At 36.4% G+C, this 25,525-nt stretch overlaps 1 protein-coding gene across 1 annotated transcript in view; it reads right to left on the bottom strand.

Annotated features, from left to right (window-relative positions):
• The window catches only part of LOC126819436 (prostaglandin E2 receptor EP4 subtype), a 34,631-nt gene extending 9,951 nt beyond the window's left edge, over positions 1-24,680 (bottom strand). The window contains exon 1 of the mRNA XM_050547466.2: positions 23,411-24,680. Coding sequence (XP_050403423.1) covers positions 23,411-24,259 — 849 coding nt within the window. The 5' untranslated portion in view covers positions 24,260-24,680. The remainder of the gene's footprint in view (positions 1-23,410) is intronic.
• Positions 24,681-25,525: the final 845 nt, after the last annotated feature.

Here is a 25,525-nt window from a genome sequence, read left to right as displayed (position 1 = left end):
AGGACAGCTGTCTAGTAGTTCGGATGGGACGAAAAAACCGAGGTCCCGTGTACACATTGGCGTGCACGTTAAAGATCCCTTGACAGTTGGAATTCGATATAAGAGTAGGCCGTAGTGCCGCTGTCCGAGCAAAATTTCCCTCATAGCACACTGTATGGCGTATGCCCGTCTCCATTAGCCCAGTCTGGAACAGAACAGTATAGGACGTTAAACCCCATTTCATTTTTATCATTATTACATCCATGCAAAATTCATTACTATAAAACCTCTCAGCCGTTTTTATCACGTACTAGAAGAATGCCCGACTTCGCTCGGGGATCATAACCCCGAAACCGAAAGTGGTAGACTAACGCCACCTGGCCTATGTTACTCCCCGGTCCGAGCTACCCCTATACCCCAAATTTCAGACTCAGGGCAGACCTAGTGTAGCCGCCAACCCCGAACAGACAGACACACAGACACACTGACAGACAAACGACAGTCACAAATATTAGTATATATAGAAGATGTGCATCAAATATGTATAGGATATATTCACGTGCTTACTACTGATGATAGTTGATGTATTACGTCACTCACGTCAACGTCATTGAAGGAAATGAAATGGAGTTTAACATCCTATAAAACCTCTCGGCCGTTTTTATCACGTATGTGAATCAAATATGTATATTATATATTCACGCGCTTACTACTGAAGATAGCTAATGTATCACTTCACTCACGACCACGTCATTGAAGGAAATGAGAATGAAATGAAATGGAGTTTAACGTCCTACTGTTCTGCTCCGACTGGGCTAATGACGTCGGAAAATCAAGATGAACTTTCTAGGCCAATGTAGGGATTGAACACGCGACCTTCAGACAGTTGGTCCGAACTGTCTAGGGTTCTTTCACGCCAATGTCAACATGGGGGGCTTCAGTTTTCGCACCATTAACAAGCAATACTTTACTTGTTAGCCCCTAAGGAGCAATTTCTGAAAGTGCGGAACTGGGCATGAACAATCCCGAGAGTCCACTGTCCTTACCGCAAGACTACCGCGGCCATTACAATATCACTGAAGAAGATGTTTGCAATTTCTTATACTACTGTGAAACTTTTTTTTGGCTATATACCACAATATCTGTACTACACACTATAGCAACAAATGTTAGAATTTGATTTAGTCGTTAGGAAAATTTGGTGGTCAAATTTTGAAATCACCCCAAAATAGCTTTCCATCATGAATTTTGATAATAGGTGTAGCAATACGAAAAAGCACACCCGCCATATACACCTTACCTGTGACTGCGTATAGCTAAATGGAGAATTTTGCACACGGATTTCATATTCTACACAAACAGTTTTGGGGACACCGAATAACCATTCTGTGACCTTCACCTCATAATAATAGGAGTGGGACAACGAAGAAAGATTTTAAACGCAAAGTGGTTTCTGAAGCGAAATAAGCCGAAAAAAACAAAATTGACCAACAAAATGTTCAAAATGGATTTTTCGGATGAGACGAAAAACCGAGGTCCCGTGTATCCATTGGAATGCACGTAAAAGATCCCTTGGCAGTTGGAATTCGATATACGAGTAGGCGATAGTGCCGCTGCCCGGGCCAAATTTCCCTCATAGCACACTGTATGGCGTATGCCAGTCTTCATTAGTCCAGTATAGGAGCAGAACAGTAGGACGTTAAACCCCATTTCATTTCATTTCGGTTGAATACAGGTAAAGATATGGCTTTCAATATGTCAATTAAATAGTTCTGTTGTCGCTAAATTCAATTACAGCACAAAAAAAACCGGTGAATGGGTGTTTTCTGGCACGTTCATCTAAAAAAATGTTAAGTGATCGACATTTTATTCATAAGTTTCACTTTATTGTATGCACAGAACGATTTAGATTTTCCTTTTCAATAGAAATATTCTAATGGTTTTCTGCTCTATTGTCGAGTTGGCGAATTCAAACTTTTCGTGATATTTGCACAATCAAAAATATTACAAGAATCGGTGTCTTTTGTATGACCAATGGGAACACTGTTTAAATTTTTAAAATGACTGTTTACCAATTCACACACAATTGAGGAACGAGGTGATTTAAAATTCACATTAGGATATAAACGTCTATTAATAAATTCAATTTAAACATACATTATGCAAGAGCTAAACCTGTCTATTGCAGGTCTTTCATTAGGCCTGAAATGTTATCTAAATTATTAATTAGACATTATCCAGACCATAATCAACTCTCGATGGCATCGCTAGCCTGCGATGTTTATTGGATTACGTTCCGATTTGCTGTTCGACTTCCATTCATAATTCAATCATAAAATGGATAATCGAGACTATGTTTTTTTTTATCCTACCGAATTTAGTAATGATGATCGAGACTAGCCTCAATATTCAATCGCTTGTAATTCGGTTCATATTGAATCAATTTGACTGAAATTTTCAGCAAATTCTCTTTACATTATCTAGTTTTTAACTATTATATTGAGAACTGGCAGCTCTTTATCTAATCTCCTATAGTGTATCTTTAAGTTAGGAATAATGGTGGAGTAAGTGAGTTATGGCGCCCATGGATCGCTTTTAACTCCGATATGAACTCATTCATCTTAAAGGCTGTAAGTACATAGCAGTAGGTTTGATATCTTAATAAAGATTTTTTGACTGGAGGCTACACTCTAAAATCGAAATTTGCCTCGAGTATAATATTTAATTACAAATAAAACTTTAATTGGGTATTTCAAAGGTTTCTTTGTCGTCATCAATGCACAATTGATATATTTAGTATTTCTTAGTCTTTAATTTTAGATCTGTTTTTTTTTGTATTGCCCTGTTTTCCATTAGTCTAGAAAGATCCTAGTCTAGACTTTCTCGGAAAGTTTGTTACTACTTTCCAAAAAGTATACTATACACCTCTCCTGCACTGACCTAAATAGATATACATTTAAAGATATTTCGGCCTGTGCCTAGTGTGACTATGGCCATTTCGGCCTGTACCTAGTGTGACTATGGCCATTTCGGCCTGTACCTAGTGTGTGACTATGGCCATTTCGTTGAAAGAATATAAAGGATTTCGGCCCAGAGAGTTACAACCATAACCAGTAAGCTACTATTAGCACCTGGCGGCAGTGGGGGGGGGGGAGATGGCTGAATGGTTAGCGCTGTATCATAAAGTCTGTCATTGAGTCAACTGGTGTGGTTTCGATTCCTGTCCAACCCCGTAGGTTTTCTCCAGGTCCTCCGGTTTCCTCCCACTGCTAAAGACCCCTACACGCAACCATATGTTAGTCCCGAAATGACCTGTATTCAAATTGTGCAATGCAGAATGGCTAGACTTTGCCAAATACACAATACTAAAAAAATCTACCAGACAAAGCACGCTGGTACTACAAATATTTAATATATCTCCTGGTGCGAAGGCCGAGTTCCACACGACTGAAAACTGTCAACCTTAAAAAGCAATGTAATAATAAGAACGAGATACCCAGGGGCAGATCCAGGAATATTTGCAGGAGGGGTAAACCTTTAGTGTTGCAATTATACATGATAGTTTTATTATGTTTACTTCTGTCATAAATCTGATTGGGTGACACACATAACGTTTGGAAATAGACTGGTATAGTGATGTAAATGGAATTAAATGGATTTTCAATACCATTATGATGGACGTACGCCATGCATTGTTCTAAGGGAGGACATTTTGTCCGAATAATTGACTTTATGTCTATTCTTTATATAATTCCAATTGTCTAGTGTTTTCGTCCCGCCCGAGCGACAAGGGGAATCCAGGCTGAACGTTCTCGGCCAACCAAGGAAACAAACCCAGAACGTTCTTGGCCAACAAAGGGGACAAACCCATAACGTTCTCGGCCAACCAATGGAACAAACCCGGGACTTTCTGGTTATTGAGTCACTGTGAGTTCCCAGGGTCTTTAAGTACAGTGTATAAACTGTGCACCAACATACTGTCTGCCCCACACAAAGATATTCTTTTTTGCAAATCGATGATCAGAGAGAAATGGAATCCTAATTTGGATTGATAAAGACGGGATATCACATATATAACGCCATTAGTATTCACCAGCATGTCAACTTCTCCAGTAACATAATGTAACAATGGTTATACAATAACATCAAAGACTTGCTGATGAGGTACAATGGTTTGATAAAGATTTAAAACTTTCAATAACATTTACATGTATGCTGTGGTGAATATATGAATAATATGATGATGGGTGTGAATCTATTAAGCATAAATATGATTTGAATTATGAATAATATGCACAATGTTGACACAGCCAAAGTCCAATTGGTCGTATATTAACGAATATATTTATATACTAATGTCCAAAAGAAAGTATACACACTAAAAAATATGACTAAGTTGTATTTTGATTAAAAACATTTGAAAAAACTTTACTAGGTTTGTCTCTTGCGTCAAAACTCAATATTTCTAAGCAAAATAAAAAAAAGCGAAACAGATTGACATTGTACCCAAATGCCGCATACGATGGGAAACGACCTTATTTGATGCAGCACGAAATGCACAGTGCATACTTTCTTCCAACCTTGTCTTGGAATCATCGGGATTTTCCAGCATGGTACCCCCTTTTCAGTGGTGCAGGGCGGAGGGCCTGGCAAGAAACAGCGTCTAGTTTTTCGGATAGGACGAAGAACCGAGGTTCCGCATACACGTTGGCGTGCACATAAAAGAAATCCTGACAACTGGAATTCAATTGCTGCCCGGACAGAATTTTCCTCATAACACACTTCATAAATCCACAATAAATCCGAGTTCCTCAATCTATGCTATTTGTTCTATACATAATAACTCCCAGCCAAATAAACATACCGACCAAATAATAGCCCACAGCAAGAGATGAAAACTTTATAAAGCAATTGCACAAATTAGAAGCAGGTGTAATTTTAAACACAAGATCATATCAAAAAGTATGCAGGTGGATTAGGTGATGATTAATTTAATATAACGGTGTTGTTTACCCTATACCAGATATAATATAATACACAGGGTAGAACTAATAAAGACCAGATGAACTAGATTATAATAATTATTATGGAGCAGCTTTAATACCCATGGCTACGCCAGTAAATCAGTGATAAACAAACTATATGAAAACAATTTATCTTTTGATTATGATATGGTTTCAGCTCAGGGCCTTTTATTATGTACTGTTATTTTCAAGTAATAATATTGTTATTAATTAATGAAAAAAGAAAACACACATACAGTCAATATGGAGTTCAAGTAGCAAGCGTCCAGTCTTAAAATGAGTTAAAGTAACAAGTGTCCAGTCTTTACTGAGTTAAAGTAACAACTGTCCAGTCTTTACTTGAGTTAAAGTAGGAAGCGTCTAGTCTTTGTATGAGTTAAAGTAGCAGGCGTTCAGTCTTTACACGAGTTAAAGTAGCAGACGTCCAGTCTTTACACGAGTTAAAGTAGCAAGCATCCAGTCTTTACACGAGTTAAAGTAGCAGGTGTCCAGTCTTTACATGAATTAACGCAGCAGACGTCCAGTCTTTACATGAGTTAAAGTAGCAAACATCAAGTCTTTACATGAGTTACAATAGCAAGCGTCCAGTCTTTAAACGAGTTAAAGTAGCAAGCGTTCAGTTTTTACATGAGTTCAAGTAGGAATATTGCTAAAAGCCAACCACTTAGTCTTTACATGCAGTTAAAAGTAAGAATATTGCGTGATACGTTCTCAAACAACTTGAACCCGTCATTCTTCATCTGGAAATGGAGACCGATGTCTGGATAAAACCAGACTATTATATTATGAAAATAACGTGTAGGTGAAATTTACATCTCGTTATCATGTACAGTACGTGGGTCATGCACTGTATGGACCCCTAAAGGAACGACAATAGATTATCAGGTCACCCAACGAAAAAATTGACCCGAAATCTGAAAAGTGTTATGTGTCCGGATAAGCGGTTTTGACGTTCATGTCTAAACAACTCAATATTTTGAGCTGAAATTTTGAGACACGGTAAATACACCAGTCCCCTATATTTTGGCGCTTTTATTTCTGAGACTCGAATAAAATCGGGATGGTCCCTTTAACGTTTACCCGACACAAGTTAGGTCATTTCAGGATGAACAAATGGTGCAATTTTATTGCAAAACACACGCGTTAACTATTCGGGGACCCAACTCTCCTGTCGCTTTAAAGGTTATCTAGCACTTCTAAGACCTGATAAGTCATATTTTAATTTATATGTACTTTAAAAAAAAATTATAAAGATAACAGTTTTTGGTTATTTACACAAACTTGTGGGGTTTATTTACCCCGAGATTTCCCCATAAGTGCTAAAAAGGTTCGAACTTTTTAGGGGTGTGTATGTCTAGAGAGAGAGAGAGAGAGAGAGAGGTTCAACATCCACTCGACACAAACTAGGTCATTTCGGGACTAACATATGGTTCAATTTTATTTCAATAATTTGTTTGCGCGTAGGGGTCTTTAGCAGTGGCAGGAAACCGAAGGACCCGGAGAAAATCCATGAGGTTGGACAGGCGACCCTACTCCTTGTCACGTACAATCGGGGAATTGAAACCACGCCACTTGATTCAACGACAGATCTTATGATACAGCGCGCACATGCTAACCATTTGGCCATCCAACCCCCCGAAGCGGCGGATCCAGAGGGGGGGGGGGGGTGTACAGCAACATAAAATCTTTTGTAAATCAAAACTTTTTATGAGAAAAGTTTCTCGGCCGTGTGCTTTATCCTTTATCATCAGATGTGGTACAGGATGGGCATTCAAAGCACGAGATAATGATATAGACATTATGTGATATCACAATTAATGCGTTGCATCCATGAAATTGAATCACAAGGTCATTGTATTAATTCATAATAAAAATTGACGTCAAATGAGGTGTTGAATTTCTCTGTTTAAAAAACTCAATGTGTATGTATATACGCCAAAATGACGATAGAGACCATGCGGGGGGGGGGGGGGATACAATGTCTCAGGAACCTGGCAAACCCCCTCCTGCAAAAATTCCTGGATCCGCCCCTGGCTTCTAGATTGGACGAAAAGTAACAGTGATCTTATATCTAAATGTAAAAACAGAACAACAGTAAGAGATGCTAGCTTTCAGGTGATGAAATTATCATTAAAATCTATTATGGGTATCTCAGACTTAAGTTAAGACATTACGCAAAATTGTTCACCTTATTTGAACTAAAATATAGCCCTTTATAAAACTTTTGTTGTTTTACTGTATCAAATACACCAATAAGAAACTATGTGCACATTTTTTTTTTGTTTCTGGATCAAAGATATTTCTCATAAACAGTGATTGACGATTGAATAAATTCTTAACTTAAGTCTGAAAATGCTTTGTGGACTCGGGGTCTGATACGATAAATAGAAATACTTTGAATTGAATACGAAGATCTGTTTTAGTAAAAAATAACAACTAGCAATAATATGGCAGACCTTCATTTGAAATTCCTGCTATCATACTCAACTTAAGTGGCAATGAGAGAGAGAGAGAGAGAGAGAGAGAGAGAGAGATGGTGTTTAACGTCCACTCCACTCGACACAAACTAGGTCATTTCGGGACTAACATATGGTTCAATTTTATTTCAATTAATCGCTTGCGCGAAGGGGTCTTTAGCTATGGGAGGAAACCCAAGGATCCGGAGAAAACCCACGAGGTTGGATAGGCGACCCTACTCCTTTAGCTATTGGAGGAAACCCAAGGACCCGGAGAAAACCCAAGAGGTTTGACAGGCGACCGTACTCTTTGTCACGTACAGCCGGGCAATCGAAACCATGCCAGTTGACTCAAATGACAGACCTTATGATACAGCGAGCACGTGCTAACCATTCGGCCATTCAACCCTCTTTAAATGACAATGTTTTGCATAGAGTTAAAGATATATATACAATATTGCAGGATCTTTTAAATATATACGTTGAACAGTAGCGAATAGGTGCACGTAAAGGAACCCTTGGGAATTCGATGGAGTATAGACGGAAGCACCGTGGTCCGGACCCCCCACCCGCCCATTACACATTGTATGGCGTATGCCCGTCTTCAATACCTTGGTTGGTGCAGAAAAGTAGGACATTAAACCCCGTCTCCCTTCACATATGGGATGTTATTCGGGTACGGAACACTTAGTTCAACTCGAGTAAAAACAGAAAACCCCAGCAAACAAATGTAAATGGAAAGATGGAACATATGACTTATTCTGCCCTGGGTATATATTGACCACATAGTCGTACAGACAAGTGGTTTCTGGTTCCTTCAACATTTGCCTACTCACACTTGCCATAGAAGTGATTTCTGGTTCCTTCCATATTTGCCTTCTCACACTTGGTATAGCAAACCCTTCTTGTAATATATTGCTGGCTTAATTCATTTGGTTATATATCGTTAGTTTACCGTAAGAGATATTTACAGACATATGATGGTCTACAACATTAAAGGGTGGACTTCAAAGAAAAATGTTGATCTTGGAATTTTGTTAATTGGAACTCAGAACGAAAACACCCCGGGAGAAAGTTCCAGACACATTTTCAAAATTGCCCATACAGTGAGCGCCATTAACTAACTAACTTGGAATGTTTTATGACATTTTCAGGGCCGCTATCATCTGTGTTTTCATATTCGGAATCTCTAAAAGCTATAGAACGCAACAATAAATAGAACTATTTAATCTATGTTCTTCTGTAATGGTTGAGCGACCACGGGGCCAATATTGATCCGAATTTAATCTAAAAATCCGGTAAATTGATCTTTTTTTTTTACAAAATAACGGATAAAAAATCCAATTAAAAAGAATGTTAAGCGTCAGCATTCATAAGAGAAATTATCATTGTTCGTATAAATTCTTCCACTGATAATTCCATATATTGAACTTTTGACTGGATAAAAAGGTTTACGTGCTTGATGGGATCAAAATCATAGAAATTAATTATTTGTTGATTGAAGACCCGATAATCGAAGATAAATCGATAAAATCATCAGTTATTAATAGGAATCGTGAGCATAAATATCTATATATTCCATCAATTGTTTCGCCATAAAATCTCCGTGGAAATAAATAGAATAATATGTTCATCTATGGCCCCAAATCAAATAAATAATTTATTATTCAATGTTGGATACGGTAAGCTTTCAGCAATATATAAATTTCCTAATAAAAAACAAAATGTTGGATACGGTAATAATATAAATTGCCTAATGCGATGTTTCAGATTGCTTGGATTGAAATCAGATTTGTCGAATAACGGGGAGGGGGGGGGGAATCAGGTTTAATATCCACATAATTAATATAGAGAGAAGGGGTCTAACGTGTACGCTTTAGATGATAGGGTCTGAAATTGCGTCAGTTGGCGTTGTTTTAATCCCACATTTGTAAATGAAATGGGGTTTAACGTCCTACTGTTCTTCTCCGACTGGGTTAATGAAAAGGGGCATATGCCATACAGTGTGCCATAGAAGGTAGACGGATTCTCGGGCCATTGCTTCTGGAATATGAATATCATGTTATATAACTATCTATAATTATGTTCTCGCCGGTCTGTTTAAATGTATATCATGCCGTCATTAAATGTATCACCTGTTTTGTACAATATATAAATATTTCACTAATCCGTTAAATTCTACGCTGAAACCTTGTAAATATTTCACTATGTATATATAACATGTAATTGTCTGCGATATCACTTCGATGGATGCGGACGTTAAATAAAGCTATTTCACACACACCATTTTATTATTCCTGATCATCATGTCACGTCATAACATCTTTAAATGTCATATTTAGCGCATAGTCGCGTGACAATAGAATAAATCAATCTATGAATAATTCTAACATGGAATGCAGTTCCAGTTAGTAATTCCGACAACGTTTATTTCATTTTTTTTAACGACTGGGCACAAAAACCATTAAATATAAATGTATGTCATTTTTTTTTAAGACTGAGTTTAGAAAGTGCAGAAACCATTATCCAAATCTATCTGTAAATGTATGCCAAACTCCCTTATTTGAGATAAACTGGTGGGTTGAAAAGAGTTGTAGAACTGTATTACTATAATCCCTATCTGCATTGTAAAGGTTAACAAAGAGAGAGAGGGAGGGGGAGAGGTGGGGGGATAGGTGGGGGGGGGGGGGGTACCGTCCACTCGACATAAAATATTTGGGACTAACATATGGTTCAATTTTATTTCAATAATTCGCTTGCGCGTAGGGGTCTTTAGAAGTGGGAGGAAATCGGAGGCCCGGGAGAAAACCCACAAGATTGGACAGGCGACCCTACTCCTTGCCATATACAACCGGGGATTCGAAACCACGCCATTTGTCTCAATTACAGCGTATCGAATAAGGAGGAGGAAAAATTCAGACATATTATTTTTTTTAAATTGATAGATTTGTATGTAGACATAGTTCTCCATGATCCACAAAATGGCGTTATATTATTTATTTGAAATTGACGTGTTTGTTTGTAATCGTAGTATCCCCAGTGCCACAATATTGCGAGTGTCCTGAAACATGACGCAGTATACTTCTATCCAGAGACAATACTTTCTGGAGATAAACAAATCTAACGTATTAATACATTGTCTATCAAAAATTAACTATGTTCATTTTCAGGCTAACATGGATTTCTTCCCGGGTTAAACCACTGGACTCACAGCCAGAAGTTCCCGGGTTAAACCACTGGACTCACAGCCAGAAGTTCCCGGGTTAAACCACTGGACTCACAGCCAGAAGTTCCCGGGTTAAACCACTGGGCCCACAGCCAGAAGTTCCCGGGTTAAACAACTGGGCCCACAGCCAGAAGTTCCCGGGTTAAACCACTGGGCTCACAGCCAGAAGTTCCCGGGTTAAACCACTGCACTCACAGCCAGAAGTTCCCGGGTTAGACCCCTGCATAGACCGAAAAGAACCTCCGGATTCTATCAAGTCTGGTTCTGGCTTGTCAGGGTTAGTCGACAAGAAAAGTGTGACTAGTCGCCCGGATGGGACGAAAACTTGAGATCCCGTCTACAAATTATCCGATCTAATTTTATTATTGAACTGTCTTGTAAGCGGGATTTTTATGTACAGCCTAACAACATATTTAATATAAATTATGTTAAAAAATATAACGGAATGTTGCTAGTTTTCTGCACCGATCGGAATGAGGAAGATGGATTAATTACGGACATACTACATACGTTACGGTTTTATGAACATAAACAAAACAAGGTCCAAATATGTTTTACCTGTTATGATAAATATAGTGTCATGCAATTTAGATGATTATGTGAGCTTTTAACAAAATATCGTCGCCCATGGCTTAAATACTAAAATTATACTACTGGGCCATATTCATAATTTAATATGAAAATTTTTTTTTTACATATCACAATCACTCATCAGCAATATAATATCCACATTTCACTTATATTGATAGATATCAGAGAGGGAGAGAGCGAAATGGGGTTTAATGTCCACTCGACACAAACTAGGTCATTTCGGGACTAACATATGGTTTAATTTGTTTCAATAATTCGCTTGCGCGTAGGGATCTTTAGCAGTGGGAGGAAACCGGAGGACCCAGAGAAAACCCACGAGGATGGACAGGCGACCCTACTCCTTGTCACGTACAGCCGGGGATTCGAAACCACGCCAGTTGACTGAATGACAGGCTTTATGATACAGCGCGCACGTGCTATCCATTCGGCCATCCTAGCCCCCCTGATAGATATGGATAACAATTACTATTTTTATAATATTTCACTTTAAAGGAATTTATTATTCTTATTATTATTATTTCATATAACATGTTCAGGGGCACTTTACAAAGTGACAATGTAAATCACACATAAACAACAAGATTATGGACATGTTAACGATTGTATACAGAGTCAGTTAAAAGCCTGATTAAATAAATGTGTTTAAGTTGTTTTTTAAAAGAATATAGAGATGTACGACATCTTAAACTAAATGGTAGATTATTCCATAAAACAGGTGCTTGATAACTAAAAGAACGCTGGTTATAAGAGACTAGTTGAACAGTTTTGGGCTTTAAAAGTAGTTTATCTGATGTACGTAATGTTCGGCCAGGTGTATAAAGTTCTAAAAGATCTGAGAGGTAAACAGGAGCTAAATTATTTAAACATTTAAAAGTAAGTAATAAAATCTTAAAATCAATTCGATATTTAACAGGTAACCAGTGTAAATTATATAAAACAGGAGTTATGTGGTCACATTTCTTAGTTAAAGTAACAAGTCTAGCCGCAGTATTCTGTAATTTTTGTAATTTATCTATAAGCTTTAAAGGTAAACCAACTAAAAGTGAATTAAAGTTATCTAATCAAGAAGTGACCAGAGAATTAACAAGTGACCTTGTGGCCTCTACAGTTACACATTTACGTATTTTACCTATATTTCTAATATTAAAATAGCACAATTTACAAATATTATTTACTTGAGCTCCCATAAGCATAAAACTATCAAAGATAGAGCCAATATTACGAGCAGAATAAGATGAAAATATATCACAATTACCAATTACAACAGGGGGGTTATCTTGTGCAGATTTACTTAATTGATGCCTTGAGCCTAATAAAAAATATTCGGTTTTATTATCATTCAATTTTAGAAAGTTCTTTGACATCCATTTTCTAATTTCACTAATACAGTTCTCAAGTTGCAATTTTGATAAATTGAAAGAAGATGGACAATTAGGTGTAAATGAAATATATAATTGAGTATCATTGGCATACAAATGAAAGCTGAGACCATATTTTCTGACAATATCTCCTAATGGTGACGTATAGAGGGTAAATAAAATCGGACCAAGAACAGAACCTTGGGGAACCCCAGATGACAATACAGATTCAGATGACGATTTGCAATTAACTAAAATACACTGTTTTCTACCCACAAGATAGCTCTCTAAATGATTTAATGCAGAGCCACAAATACCGAATTTAAATTGAAGTCTACGTAGAAGAATGGAAGGGTCCACCGTGTCGAAAGCAGCAGATAAATCTAATAAAATTAAAAATGTACATTTTCTATTATCAATTTCCATTAAAATATCATTTGAAACCCGGGTTAAAGCTGTTTCGGTACTGTGAAATTGTTTATAAGCACTTTGAAATGGTTCATACAAACAGTTATCATCTAGATGGGCCTTTATCTGAGAAGCAATACATTTCTCCAATATTTTAGAAATAAAACTTAAGTTAGAGACTGGCCTGTAATTTTTAAAAACATTAGGATCCAGTGTAGACTTTTTAATTAAAGGGGTAACATAAGCTCGTTTGAAAATGTTGGGAATAGTAGCGGATGATATACAAGAATTAATAATATTGGTAAAAACTGGAATAACTTCGTCTAGACAGTCCTTAAGAACAGAAGTCGGAACAGGATCTAATGAACAAAATTTAGGAGCAGACGATTTAATTAGCTTTAAAACAAAAGATTCACTAACCAATTTAAAATTTTCTATATAAACAGAATTTTCTAACTTATCAAAATCATGAGCGTTAAAGTCAACAGTTTTATTTAAATCATCAAGTTCAGTTATGGATAACAATTACTATGTTTATCACATTTCACTTTAAGTAATGGAATTTATAGATAACAATTACTATGTTTATCATATTTCATTAAGTAGTGGAATTTATAGATAACAATTACTATGTTTATCATATTTCACTAAGTAATGGAATTTATGGATAACAATTACTATGTTTATCATATTTCATTAAGTAGTGGAATTTATAGATAACAATTACTATGTTTATCATATTTCACTAAGTAGTGGAATTTATGGATAACAATTACTATGTTTATCACATATCACTTTAAGTAATGGAATTTATGGATAACAATTACTATTTTTATCATAATTCACAAAGTAATTGAAAATATGAAATAAAACACCATTTATGGACATAACAATTACTATGTTAATTACTATGTTTATCGTATTTCATAAAGTAATGAAAGGAAATTTTTATCTTTCAAAAATGATGGTGGCTAAATTTAGAAATACTATTGTACATGACACAAAGTATAAGAAAACGCACAGATCAGACCCAAACTTAAATTTTAGAACTTAAAAAGATTTTCAGAAGTGCAAATTTATGTAAAATGTGTTCTGGAAATAGTAATTACGTGTATGATGCATCCATTAACAGCACATGAATAAAACGGGATATAATTTGGCCGTGAATTTCAAGAGCTAATTTGATATCTTCAGTTACTTAGTGACATGTGATAAATATAGTAATGGTTGAGTTACATAGTAGAACTAAATAAATCAAAACGATCTCAATCTGTAAACATTAAATTGCACATGCACTGACCATGCACTGCTATATTTTTTAAATTAATGTAGAATTCATTATATTATTTTCTGAAATACAAAAAAGACCAAACTATGTTAGGGATAAATCGTAATGGTATCGTTATTCCCTTGTTAATCCTGTTCATTTCCGAAATACAAAAATAACAAAATATGCTAAATTGTAAATTCTAACATAGTTTCTGAATTCCCTGGTTTTACTCCAATCTCGTCAAAATTTATTTTCCGATCTATTATTCTGAACAAGAAGTCAAAGGAGCATGTGCCAAGATCGTTTGAATAATGTGGTGGGAATCGTGATCGCTTTCAATTACTAACCTCTCCTAGAAGATAATTCATTTTATTATTCAATTTAATTTCAGTAGCGAGAAATATTGAGAATAAAAATAATAGTAGCAGAATTGATTCTAACTGGTAAAGCAGATTTATATGAGAATATTATAGGCATCAGGGGTAATATTCAATTACCTTACACTCGAACTCGCAACCCCTTTTTTTTAAGTTGTGATTTAGTCCGAAATAAAGCTTGCATAGGACTGATCTGGCGTTTTACTTCGATCAGTGATGAGGCAATATGAAATCGCCTTCTTACTAATTTTAGTTTACTGTGTCGACAGTTGAACACCAAATACGCCATCTGAGCATTGGCTGTATTTAAACTTTCCACGAAGACTAGCTGTCACCAAAACAAGTCAACACTCTACAATTCTAAAACCCTTATCACTAATTTGTTTTATCTCCTGTTTTGTCTAAAATCGATTTCACAATAAAGGATTACCATAAATAGAACAGTTCTTTTGTAGCAGCCACAATTTTCTTTCTTCAATCGTCTGAGCGAACATAAGCAACCCAGTGATCATGTCATAGATAAAAAAAAGGAACAATCTGGTTTTCAAAATTTCGACAAAACGAAAATATGGATTAAAATAATAAATTTCAGAGATCTATATCTCATGCCAGATTCTCATTGTAATACAAAGCCTGGAATCAGTCCAACAAATTTAACCATGGAATATAATGTAAACAACACCAGTTATACAATAGAACTTATTGAGAATGGTTGTCCGCCGAAAACTACTTGATAATCGACGAACTTTGTGTCCAGAATACATTTTCCTCTAATTCCCCGTTTCTGTTATCTGTGTAACAATAGTAAAAATCTCTGTTGGTCATTCAGACAATCAGTCATGCATTATTCATTAAAATATAGTCATAGTTAATTAATGACCAGATCAATTAAAGATAATGACCCATAGTCATCGAAATGAGAGAAACCAATCATTTGTATAGATTGGAAGAGTAGGTCACTGGATCAGATATTCATTTCATTATCATTTAAGATGTGTTTATGTCGCCACACAAGTATATTTCGGAAACAGTTGTGTGTGTGTGGGGGGGGGGGGGGCTGGAGGGATGGATCGGGGCATACATTACAGGAGAGTGGGCATCCAATTAAATAGTAAGAATAAATTTAATTTTGAAATTTAAAATTATTGCTGTGTTAACTTTGTTTTATAAGGACTGTACTACTTGATTTATGTATTTCATCTGTTTTGACATATTCAAAATGTCTTCCTTTCCATATTTCTGAGTACCAGGCCGTATATTTGGATCAAGGGCATCATCAAATCTCTGCACGCCAGGCCCTATAGATGCGTTTTGGGGACATGCAATCAAGGGGTTGGTCCAAACCTCTACACAACAGGCCCTATAGATGCGTGTTGGGGACATGCAATCAAGGGGTTGGTCAAAACCTCTACACAAACAGACCCTATTGATGCGTGTTGTGGACATACAATCAAGGGGTTGGTCCAAACCTCTACACCCCAATGTCCGGGAAGTCAGTTGGAAGTTGATTTTCATCAAATATTTTTGAGAATTGTTTGTATATTTAGCCACTTGAAATTAAATTAATTTTAAAATTGATTTGAAATAAACTAGCCACTTAATATTATTAAATTAATCTAAAATTTATTACGTTTCTTAATAGATCGTCATTTGGTTATACACCTTTAAGGGAGCTGAACTTATAACTCATATTATCCACAATGTTCAAATCAAAAACACGAATTAGAATTCAATATTAGTCCGATTCAATCAATATTGATGTTGTTATCTTGCCGTTAATATTCAACATTTACGACACAGTGAGCATTTTGAAATCAGTATAATTAACGTTTGAGACACGTGCCTATCTATGGAAACAACTATGATATTTTGTCGGGATTAACACATGCTCGTAAAATTGATTACAAATCCATACTTCAGCGGAAAAGTAGCTGGCATTAGACAGCAAGAGAATTGACTATCCGCATAACGTACCATCAGAGGCTCTAGATAACGTATCGAGTGAGGCGGTTGAAATCGAATAGGGAAATGTTGCTTCAGAAAGTCGACATGAATGTACTTGTAACACGCAACGCATGCAATAAACCATACTTATACCAAAACTTCCAATGGCCATTATGGAAATACGCATGACTATCTAAAGCGAAATATATCTAAAACTGTTTGACGAATAGTTATTTATATCAAGTTTTGGTATTTACGTTATACCCGTGGTGCTACTACAGAAGTACCAGACTGATCAGCAATGAATATTCGCTAGGCCGCAAAATAAATGAGAGAGAGAGATGACATCTGTGCGAGTTAATTCGCTCACAATGTTAACTTTTTTCCTTCTGCAAATGGTCGTTGAATTGTCAAAAGGGTGTATCTAAGAATTTCTAAAGATTAAGAAATATACCTTTTGCATTTCAAAATTTCCACAAATCAAATAAAGATACAACATTTGGACACATGAAATCCAGAACAGTTCTAATTGGCATAGAGACACACAGCTTAGACATAAATGTGCATATTAATTGGGAGATTTTAAAAATGCAAAAAAGTGTATTTGACTAATTTCCAAAGATACACCCTTTTGGCACTTCACCGACGAAATTTAACTCTAAACACATTTTTTTTATTGAAGTACTAGAAATAAATAACAGTGTTTGAGGTATATCTGGAGAGAAAAAAATATTTCCTATTTTGCCCGGACAGCGGCACAACGGCCTACTCTTATATCGAATTCCAACTGTCAAGGGATCTTACATGGACGCCAATGTGTACACGGGACCTCGGTTTTTCGTCCCATCCGAACGACTAGACAGCTGTCCTTGTCAGGCCCTCCGTCCAGCATCACTGACAAGAGAGAACCACGCCGGAAAATCTGGATGAAATTTCTTGGCCAATGCACGGATCGAACACCCGACCTCCAGGCTATAGCGAGCCCGCGTCTTACCCACTAAGCCACCGTGCCCCCCCCCTCCATTTAGGATGATGATGGGTTAGTTGTATTTTACGTCCGCTTCCACCGAGGTGATATCGCAGACATTTAGGATGGATCATATCACAGATATAGCATATACTCATCGCACATGATGAATAATCAACATTAATTAAGGATATCATAATGATAATTAATGTCGACAAGATTATTCCGTACAGGTTTCATTACTAATCTACTCACTGATTAATGCAATTAACAAGGGTTTATAGAAGTTAATTGACATTGGCGCCTTTATGCATAACTACAAATTATTAATCTACTGGATATCAATTACTATCTGTATTATATAAAATATATGCATATTAATTCTATAAAATGAGATAAATCACAAGATAAACGATAGGGGCACATGTGTTCATTTAATCATATTAATATATTCAGTCATTACGTGGAATAGCCAACCGGGGACATAGATCCGGGTTCAAATAAAAAGTACACACATTTACATATTACATACCACAGATGTCAAAAGCTGTCATACAAAATAAAAGTAGTGCGAAATTATGTTGTTATCAATTATCTCGTGTGGGCGGCAGTATATGCGTTCCCATTCAAGAGTGGCTTGGTGAGTAAGGCGCCACTCACGAGTGGCTTAGTGAGTAAGGTGCCACTCACGAGTGGCTTAGTGAGTAAGGTGCCACTCAGGAGTGGCTTAGTGAGTAAGGCGCCACTCAGGAGTGGCTTAGTGAGTAAGCTAGGCGCCATTCAGGAGTGGCTTAGTGAGGAAGGCGCCATTCAGGAGTGGCTTAGTGAGTGGGTTTAATCCAGTTGTTAGCCGAGAAGTTCTATGGGTTGTTTCAGTTTCTGACTTTCCATTGTCAGTGGTGTAAGACGAATAGTCATGCAATGAAAAGTGTCTAGTCATTCGCGTAGAAAGGAAAACCGAGGTGCACTCGTGCACGCGTTGGTGCGGGAGTAAAATAACCACCGACAATTAAAATTCGAAGACGAGTACACGGAAATTCCATTTCGTTTCATTTCCCATTGATGGAAGTTCATAAGAAAAATCGAGCCGCACTTATGTACGCGTTAGTGTGCAAGTAAAATAACTACTGCCAGAATTCGAAGACGAGTGATAGAAGTCCATAAGAAAAACCGAGGTGCACTTATGCACGCGTTGGTGATCGAGTAAAATAAGCACCGACAATTAAAATTCGAAGAAAAGAACACGGAAACTCCATTTCATTTCATTTCCCATTGATGGAAGTCCATAAATGACTGTCTCCATTTTACCTTTCGTTCAATAAATGTTGTATACCCGCGTATTAGGAGACGTTAAAGGGCTAATCCCGATAATATTTTCGAGAATAAAACTGCCTAATTTTGTGTTAAAATTCCTTAAAATCCTCTACCCTAGGCCCGAGCAACTAACTCAATATATGTGATACGTTTTAAAACAACTTAAACTCGCCAGTCTTCATCTGGAAATGGAGACCGGTGGCCCAAACTGTATTATGCTGTGTCTTGATAAAACTAGACTTTTATTTAATAAAAATAATGTGTAGGTGAAATTTACCTTTCGTTATCAAGTACAGCACATCGGTCGTTCATTGTATAGACCTCTAAAGGAATGGGAATCAATTATCAGGTCACCCAACGAAAAAACTGACCTGAAATCTTAAAAGGGTTACATGTCCGGATAAGCAGTTTTGACGTTCACGTCCAAACGACTCAATATTCTGAGCTGAAATTTTCATACAATGTAAATAAACCATCCCTCTATATTTTGGCGTTTAAATTTCATACGTGATCAGACTTTTATTTCTGAGGCTCTGTTCAAATCGGGATAGTCCCTTTAAGATCTAAGAGGTATTTGTGATTAAATTATACGTTCATGTCGTTTAGACTGCCCAAGTACTGACCATGTACAAATGGAAGACCTATTAATGCATCTGTCGAAGAGAAAGATCTGTTTTCAACTAATGTTACATGCTGACTAATGCAAAACTAATTGGCAAATAGTGAGTTTGGGGAAAATTGGATACAGAATAATTTAACATGCCCAGGCCATTACATTCAACGTTGAGCTGTAATTCCAGAATTTAAAGCGATCTTATTAAAGTTTTGTAGTTGGCGAGCACAAAACAACACCATCTGGGTTTCATAGTGATAATTATGTTACTGTTGCGTTAATGAGCTCCCCCACACCACATATTCCTCGTGATTATGCTTGTTCATCCAGTGACGAGTTAATGAGTTGCCCAAATGCTACCTATTCTTTTACAATACCACAACAACTCATATGATCCAGAAACCGGAAGTAACTTTAAAGGCATACTTTATTGGCCTAAAACTTAATTAGTAAGTACTAGTAATTACCACCCTCTACCTGTTTTAATTAGGTTATAAAAAATACTCTCATTATTTTTCAAGACTTTACAAAAAAATTATTTTAGATTACGCAAGTAATTACTGGTTGTTGAAATCCTCAGTATTAACAATAAACTATTCTCACATTATAACCACTCCCATCTGTCAACATCACCTTTTCAAGACATAACGTTATGTTATTTATGTGGGGTTTTATATACATATATAATTACGTCTACCTTAAAGAGACATTATATAAGATTTATATAAGAGCTGGCCATTCTTGCTATAATATAAGTTCGAAAATAGATAATGTAAAATGAATAATTTCAAAATTTCAATCAAATTACTATATTGTGAGCGAAGATATTAGCCTTTGAAGGTTTGACAAGACGTGTGTAATAATTGCAACCACCGTACTGGTTGTTCGAAGCTAAGTCTCGCTCCTCCATTTTTAGATTAAATCAAAATATGCCTGAACTGTTCTAATCTATTTAATATCGGAGAAATCCGATGCCATCGAGAGTTGATTATGGTCTGGATAATGTCTAATTAATAATTTAAAAAACATTTCAGGCCTAAAGAAAAACCTGCAATAGGCAGATTTAGCTCTTGCATAATATTCTTCTAATCAAACCACATACAGTATTTGCATAACTTAAAGTAGCAACATATTTATTAATTTAAAAAAAAGAACCAACAACTTCCCGTTTTACATAAAGTTAAAGTAGAAACATTGTAATTAATTTATAAAAACCAAGCACGAATGAAATAACGTAGCAATATTTTTATTTATTTATAAAAAGCGTCTTGAATCTTATAAAAGCGCAAAATTCTAAAATACAAAACTTAAAAACGCTATTTTTTAAATCCGTAGTCTATTAAAATAATGTTTGTTTACAGAAAGTGACGTTATGGAAGGGTAAAAACGGACGAAAGAACTATAAAGACATGACCAACAGAATACATCAACACAAAATTTCTATTATATGGATCTACGGGGATATTTCACTTGAACACAATAACTTTATATGTTCTGAGGTGTAAAACCTTTTAGAATTAAGTAACAGATTTTTAAGTAGGCCTACTGTAATCGTCTATTATCAATGCCATCACTAGCGTCTGTTTACATTTTGGTTCACTTACAAGCCTTAAACCAACATTAAACATTATGTATATCAAATAACCTTTTTATTTGTAAAAATATCATTGTATCCTTTCATAATTTTATCAATTAATAACACACTATGAATAGTTTGGACTATATACATGTATTTAAGTAAACTAATTGTAATTATATTGTTTTATTGAAAGGAGAGGGGTGATATAGGCCTAGCAGGTTCCCAAATCCTATTCTTATTGAATAAAATATCGTTTAAAAAAATAAATAAAAATGAACATTATTTAGTGCATGTACAGGAGCTTAAACTGTTAGAATTACCTCTCAACATTTATTACGATTCGAAGCAGAAATGAAATGAAATGGGGTTTAACGTCCTTCTGTTCTGCTCCGACTGGGTTAATGAAGACGGGCATATGCCATACAGTGCGCTTGCGAGACCCCTGTCCAGTATCTAATATAATTATAGTTGCTAGATGATGCAATCATAACGGTATAATGAATAATAATGAGTCACATGATGTTTGTTTTTTTGGCGCGAAGGAGAAGAGAGCGTTCCGGGTAGGAAACATGGCGTGTGTGCCAAGTAGTCTAGCCTTTGTGTTTTGTACCGGTATACAGTAGGTTTCGGCGGTTAGCCCTCCTGTCAGAATAGGAGAGATGACATTGTGTTAATGTAAAATATAGTGTTACGGTAACTTTTGTATTTAGACCCAATTGTTGAATGGTTATTAGCAAACCACGTTTTGACATGCTACTGTACGTAGACTAATAAACTGTACCTTTGTGAAGTCGTAAAATTGTAACTCTTATCGTTGAATTGTTATAATAAACTGTATTATAAGTAGTATTCCGGGCTCATGTGCATATAGCCCCTGGGAAGCAGTTTATTCAAGTGGCCATAAGTCTCGGTTCGTCTGCAAGTTGAGGACGGGATGCAAACAGACACTTTCTGTTGCGGTTTAGGCCAGGTCTGTGACAGTGCTATGAGGGACATTTTGCCCGGACAGCGGCACTGCGGCCTACTCTTATATCGAATTCCAACTGCCAAGGGATCTTTTACGTGCATGCCAATGTATACGGGGGAGAGAGAGAAATGGGGGTTAATGTCCACTCGACACAAACTAGGTCATTTCGGGACTAACACATGAATTAATTTTATTTACATATTTCGCTTACGCGTAGGGGTCTTTAGCAGTGGAAGGAAACAGGAGGAACCGGAGAAAACCCACGAGGTTGGACAGGCGACCCTACTCCTTGTCACGTACAACCGGGGATTCGAAACCACGCCAGTCGACTCAATGACAGACTTTATGATACAGCGCGCGCACGCTAATCATTCAGCCATCCAACACGGGACCTCAATTCGAAGCTGATTAATGACGAAACGTTATTGTGGCTTGCATAGACTTATTACTACTTGAACCATAGCGGAACTACAATGCCATCTTAAACATACATTACGCAAGAGCTAAATCTGCCTATTGCAGGTCTTTCTTTCTTTGACTGAAATTTTCAGCATATTCTATTTACATTTTCTAGATTTTAACTATTATAGTGAGAACCTTTAATGCCCCTTTAATTAACTGTATGTCATACTGTGGTTAGGTCAGTTTCATAAATCTCGTTATTTGTTTGAACTGAGTTAAATCGAAAACCGTCACAGGGAGGTAATATTAAATGTTCTGGAAAAGTAAATCATCTCCTGCCTCGCGCACAACACCCACAGCTTCAGTTCTATAACAACATAACAAGGGTTTGGTGTATTTGGAAATTAAATATATCATGGATCTTAGTAGGAATATAAATGCAATTTATCCGAAACTATTTTGGTATAATGGAATTAGTGTCGAGTGGACGTTAGACTCTCTCTCTCTCCCTCTCTCTCTCTCTCTCTCTCACCACATTGGGACTAACATAAAATGGCAAAATCTGATTGCAATAATTCGTTTGCGTGTAGAGGTTTTTTTATCAGTGGGAGGAAACTGGAGGACGGGGTAAAAGCCAATCAGATTTGGTCGGCGACCCTATTCCTTATCATGTACAAGTTTTGGGTCGAAACCACGGCACTGGACTGAATGCCATATTTTTGCCGGACATAACGGTAAACACCCGAGGAATTATGCCTGACAAATCCTGAAATATGCCTGACATTGTCTGTCTGTGACGTGACTATTATTTCCAGAATTGAATGACAAACATATATAGTACGCTTGGATGCACTGTATGCACCAAGTCTGACGATTTACTGATAAATAAAATTATTGATCGGAATTATTAATCAATAATCAATTAATCTACTTACCATCAAAGGACAGAACGAGGTTGTAAAAACTATGGTTATTCCAATGAGTAAAACGACCATCTGGATCTCAGCATAACGTTTGTTATTCCCCCGGAACTTTCTCGCATCCCCATTTTTGGTTTTTAACAAATTTTGTTTTCTGGTCATTTTAATTAGAGTGTATATCACGGCACCGTTACAAATAACAGTTACACTGACTGTTACTAATCCTAATATAACATAAATATAGTTAAACGCCATATTGGCAGGAGTTCTACTCGTGTAATTAAAAAAACACCAAGTCCTCGGATACTGGAAAGAATTTTCACCTAGTCCTACGATCGGTAAAAAAGCGATTAACATTGATAATATCCATGAACCGATTAATGTGGTTTTAGCGAATGTTGCCGTTAATCTTGTGTGGTATATATAGGGGTGACGAACACAGATGTATCTTTCTATTGACATGGCACAGACGATTAACATTGTGGTGAAGTTAGCAAAAATCATCATAAAAGAGAAATAATGACACATGGCCATCCCTCCCAGCCATTTAAAATTGTTCAGGTACACGGATATGACCACAGGTGAGGTGGTACACGTTCCAAACAGATCTGTAACCGCTAATCCGGCCACCAATTTATAGAATAAGGTTTTTCTCTGTTCCGGAGCCGATGTTGCTAAAACAAACAGGGCCAATAAGTTTCCGAGAACACCCGATCCGAAAAGAACACTGGCCACCATAACAGTGTGATTTCGTTTATTTGTGTCGATTACATATTCTCCTCCGGTTGAATTCACTTCCAGATCCGATGCTAGGTGAATTTCCGCTAAATGCGGAAACGTTGTGTTAACTGTTGAATACGTCATCGTAACTTGTTAATTACGTATTACTTAAAGCACATTTTTATGCAAAGACATTTTAACTGGATAAAATAAAAATCATTATTTGAATAGCTGTACCTTTTCAATTCATCTTGAGTACAAATTACATTTAATGGTCACGTTTTCCTCGCAATTAAAACATGTTTCTCGCAATTAAAACACTGAAATCCGACTCCACAAACCACAATAATACAATTAGAGAGACTTCACGCACTGTAATAATATTCACTGTCAACAAAAACTTTACACCTGGCTTGGCCTAGATTTACATTTGTACAAAGCGACACAAGTTTACGTCACCGTCGATTAGCAATTCGCGAAGAGATCTCTCTCGCTTTCTAAAGCTTTATGTGTACTGTGAAGCAACATTCGTGAATAAAAGCCACGAGATAACAGCGTATAGTATCCTATGTATCGCGATAAGCGTGTACCATTCGTAGATAGAAATGGTATTGGTTGCTAGTCAAGCGATCAATTGCTGCCTTTCTTCTTCCAGGTCGACGTTACAGCTGAAAAACAGAACATGATAGTAATTGAGTAAATACCCTTAACTATATAATTAATATACTATGTGACCCACATGAAAGAGTCGTGATTCTTTTGCTGTCTACGATATGATGTACATACTTAGGTACCAGTTTTATGTATGTTCTGAGAGTGGCTGACAGCCAACACGATATTTTTTACCTAGAAATAATGACTATATAATTCAGTTCTAACTTCGGGACTAATATATAACGTCTTTTTTTTATTAATTCGTTTCGACACAAGGGGTTGGGGACTAGAGAACACTGGGTTAAACCCACGAGGTTAGGCAGGCGACCTAATGACAGACCTAAAGCACATGTGTTAGACCATTTGCTAACATAAATAATTTCAATCAATATATATTTAACGTCCAGAAAAAAAAAACAGTTAAAAAATGGGAGACGAGGCAATAATAAAATACAATTTTCTCCCATCCAAGCATCGCACGAAATAAACACGGGCCGAAACAGACGATTATTGTAGGCCATTGGCGAACAATTAAATAGATATAAAATATAATGTATATATGTATACCAGGTACGGAACATGATCCTAATGGATTATGAAGTCAGGTAGGTTTGTATCCTATTCATAAAATAGGATATAAAATATGACCTTCACGTATCCGGTCTATTATTCCTATACTCTGTAAAAATAATATCTTTAAAAATAATTCGCAGAAGAGAAACCAATTTAAGTTAAATCACACGACCATTAAGTTTG

This window comes from Patella vulgata, chromosome 4, assembly GCF_932274485.2.
Source record: "Patella vulgata chromosome 4, xgPatVulg1.2, whole genome shotgun sequence".
In the NCBI taxonomy this organism is placed as follows: Eukaryota; Metazoa; Mollusca; class Gastropoda; family Patellidae; genus Patella; species Patella vulgata.
Note: the sequence above shows the minus strand (reverse complement) of the source record. Positions and strands in the feature narration are given on the sequence as shown.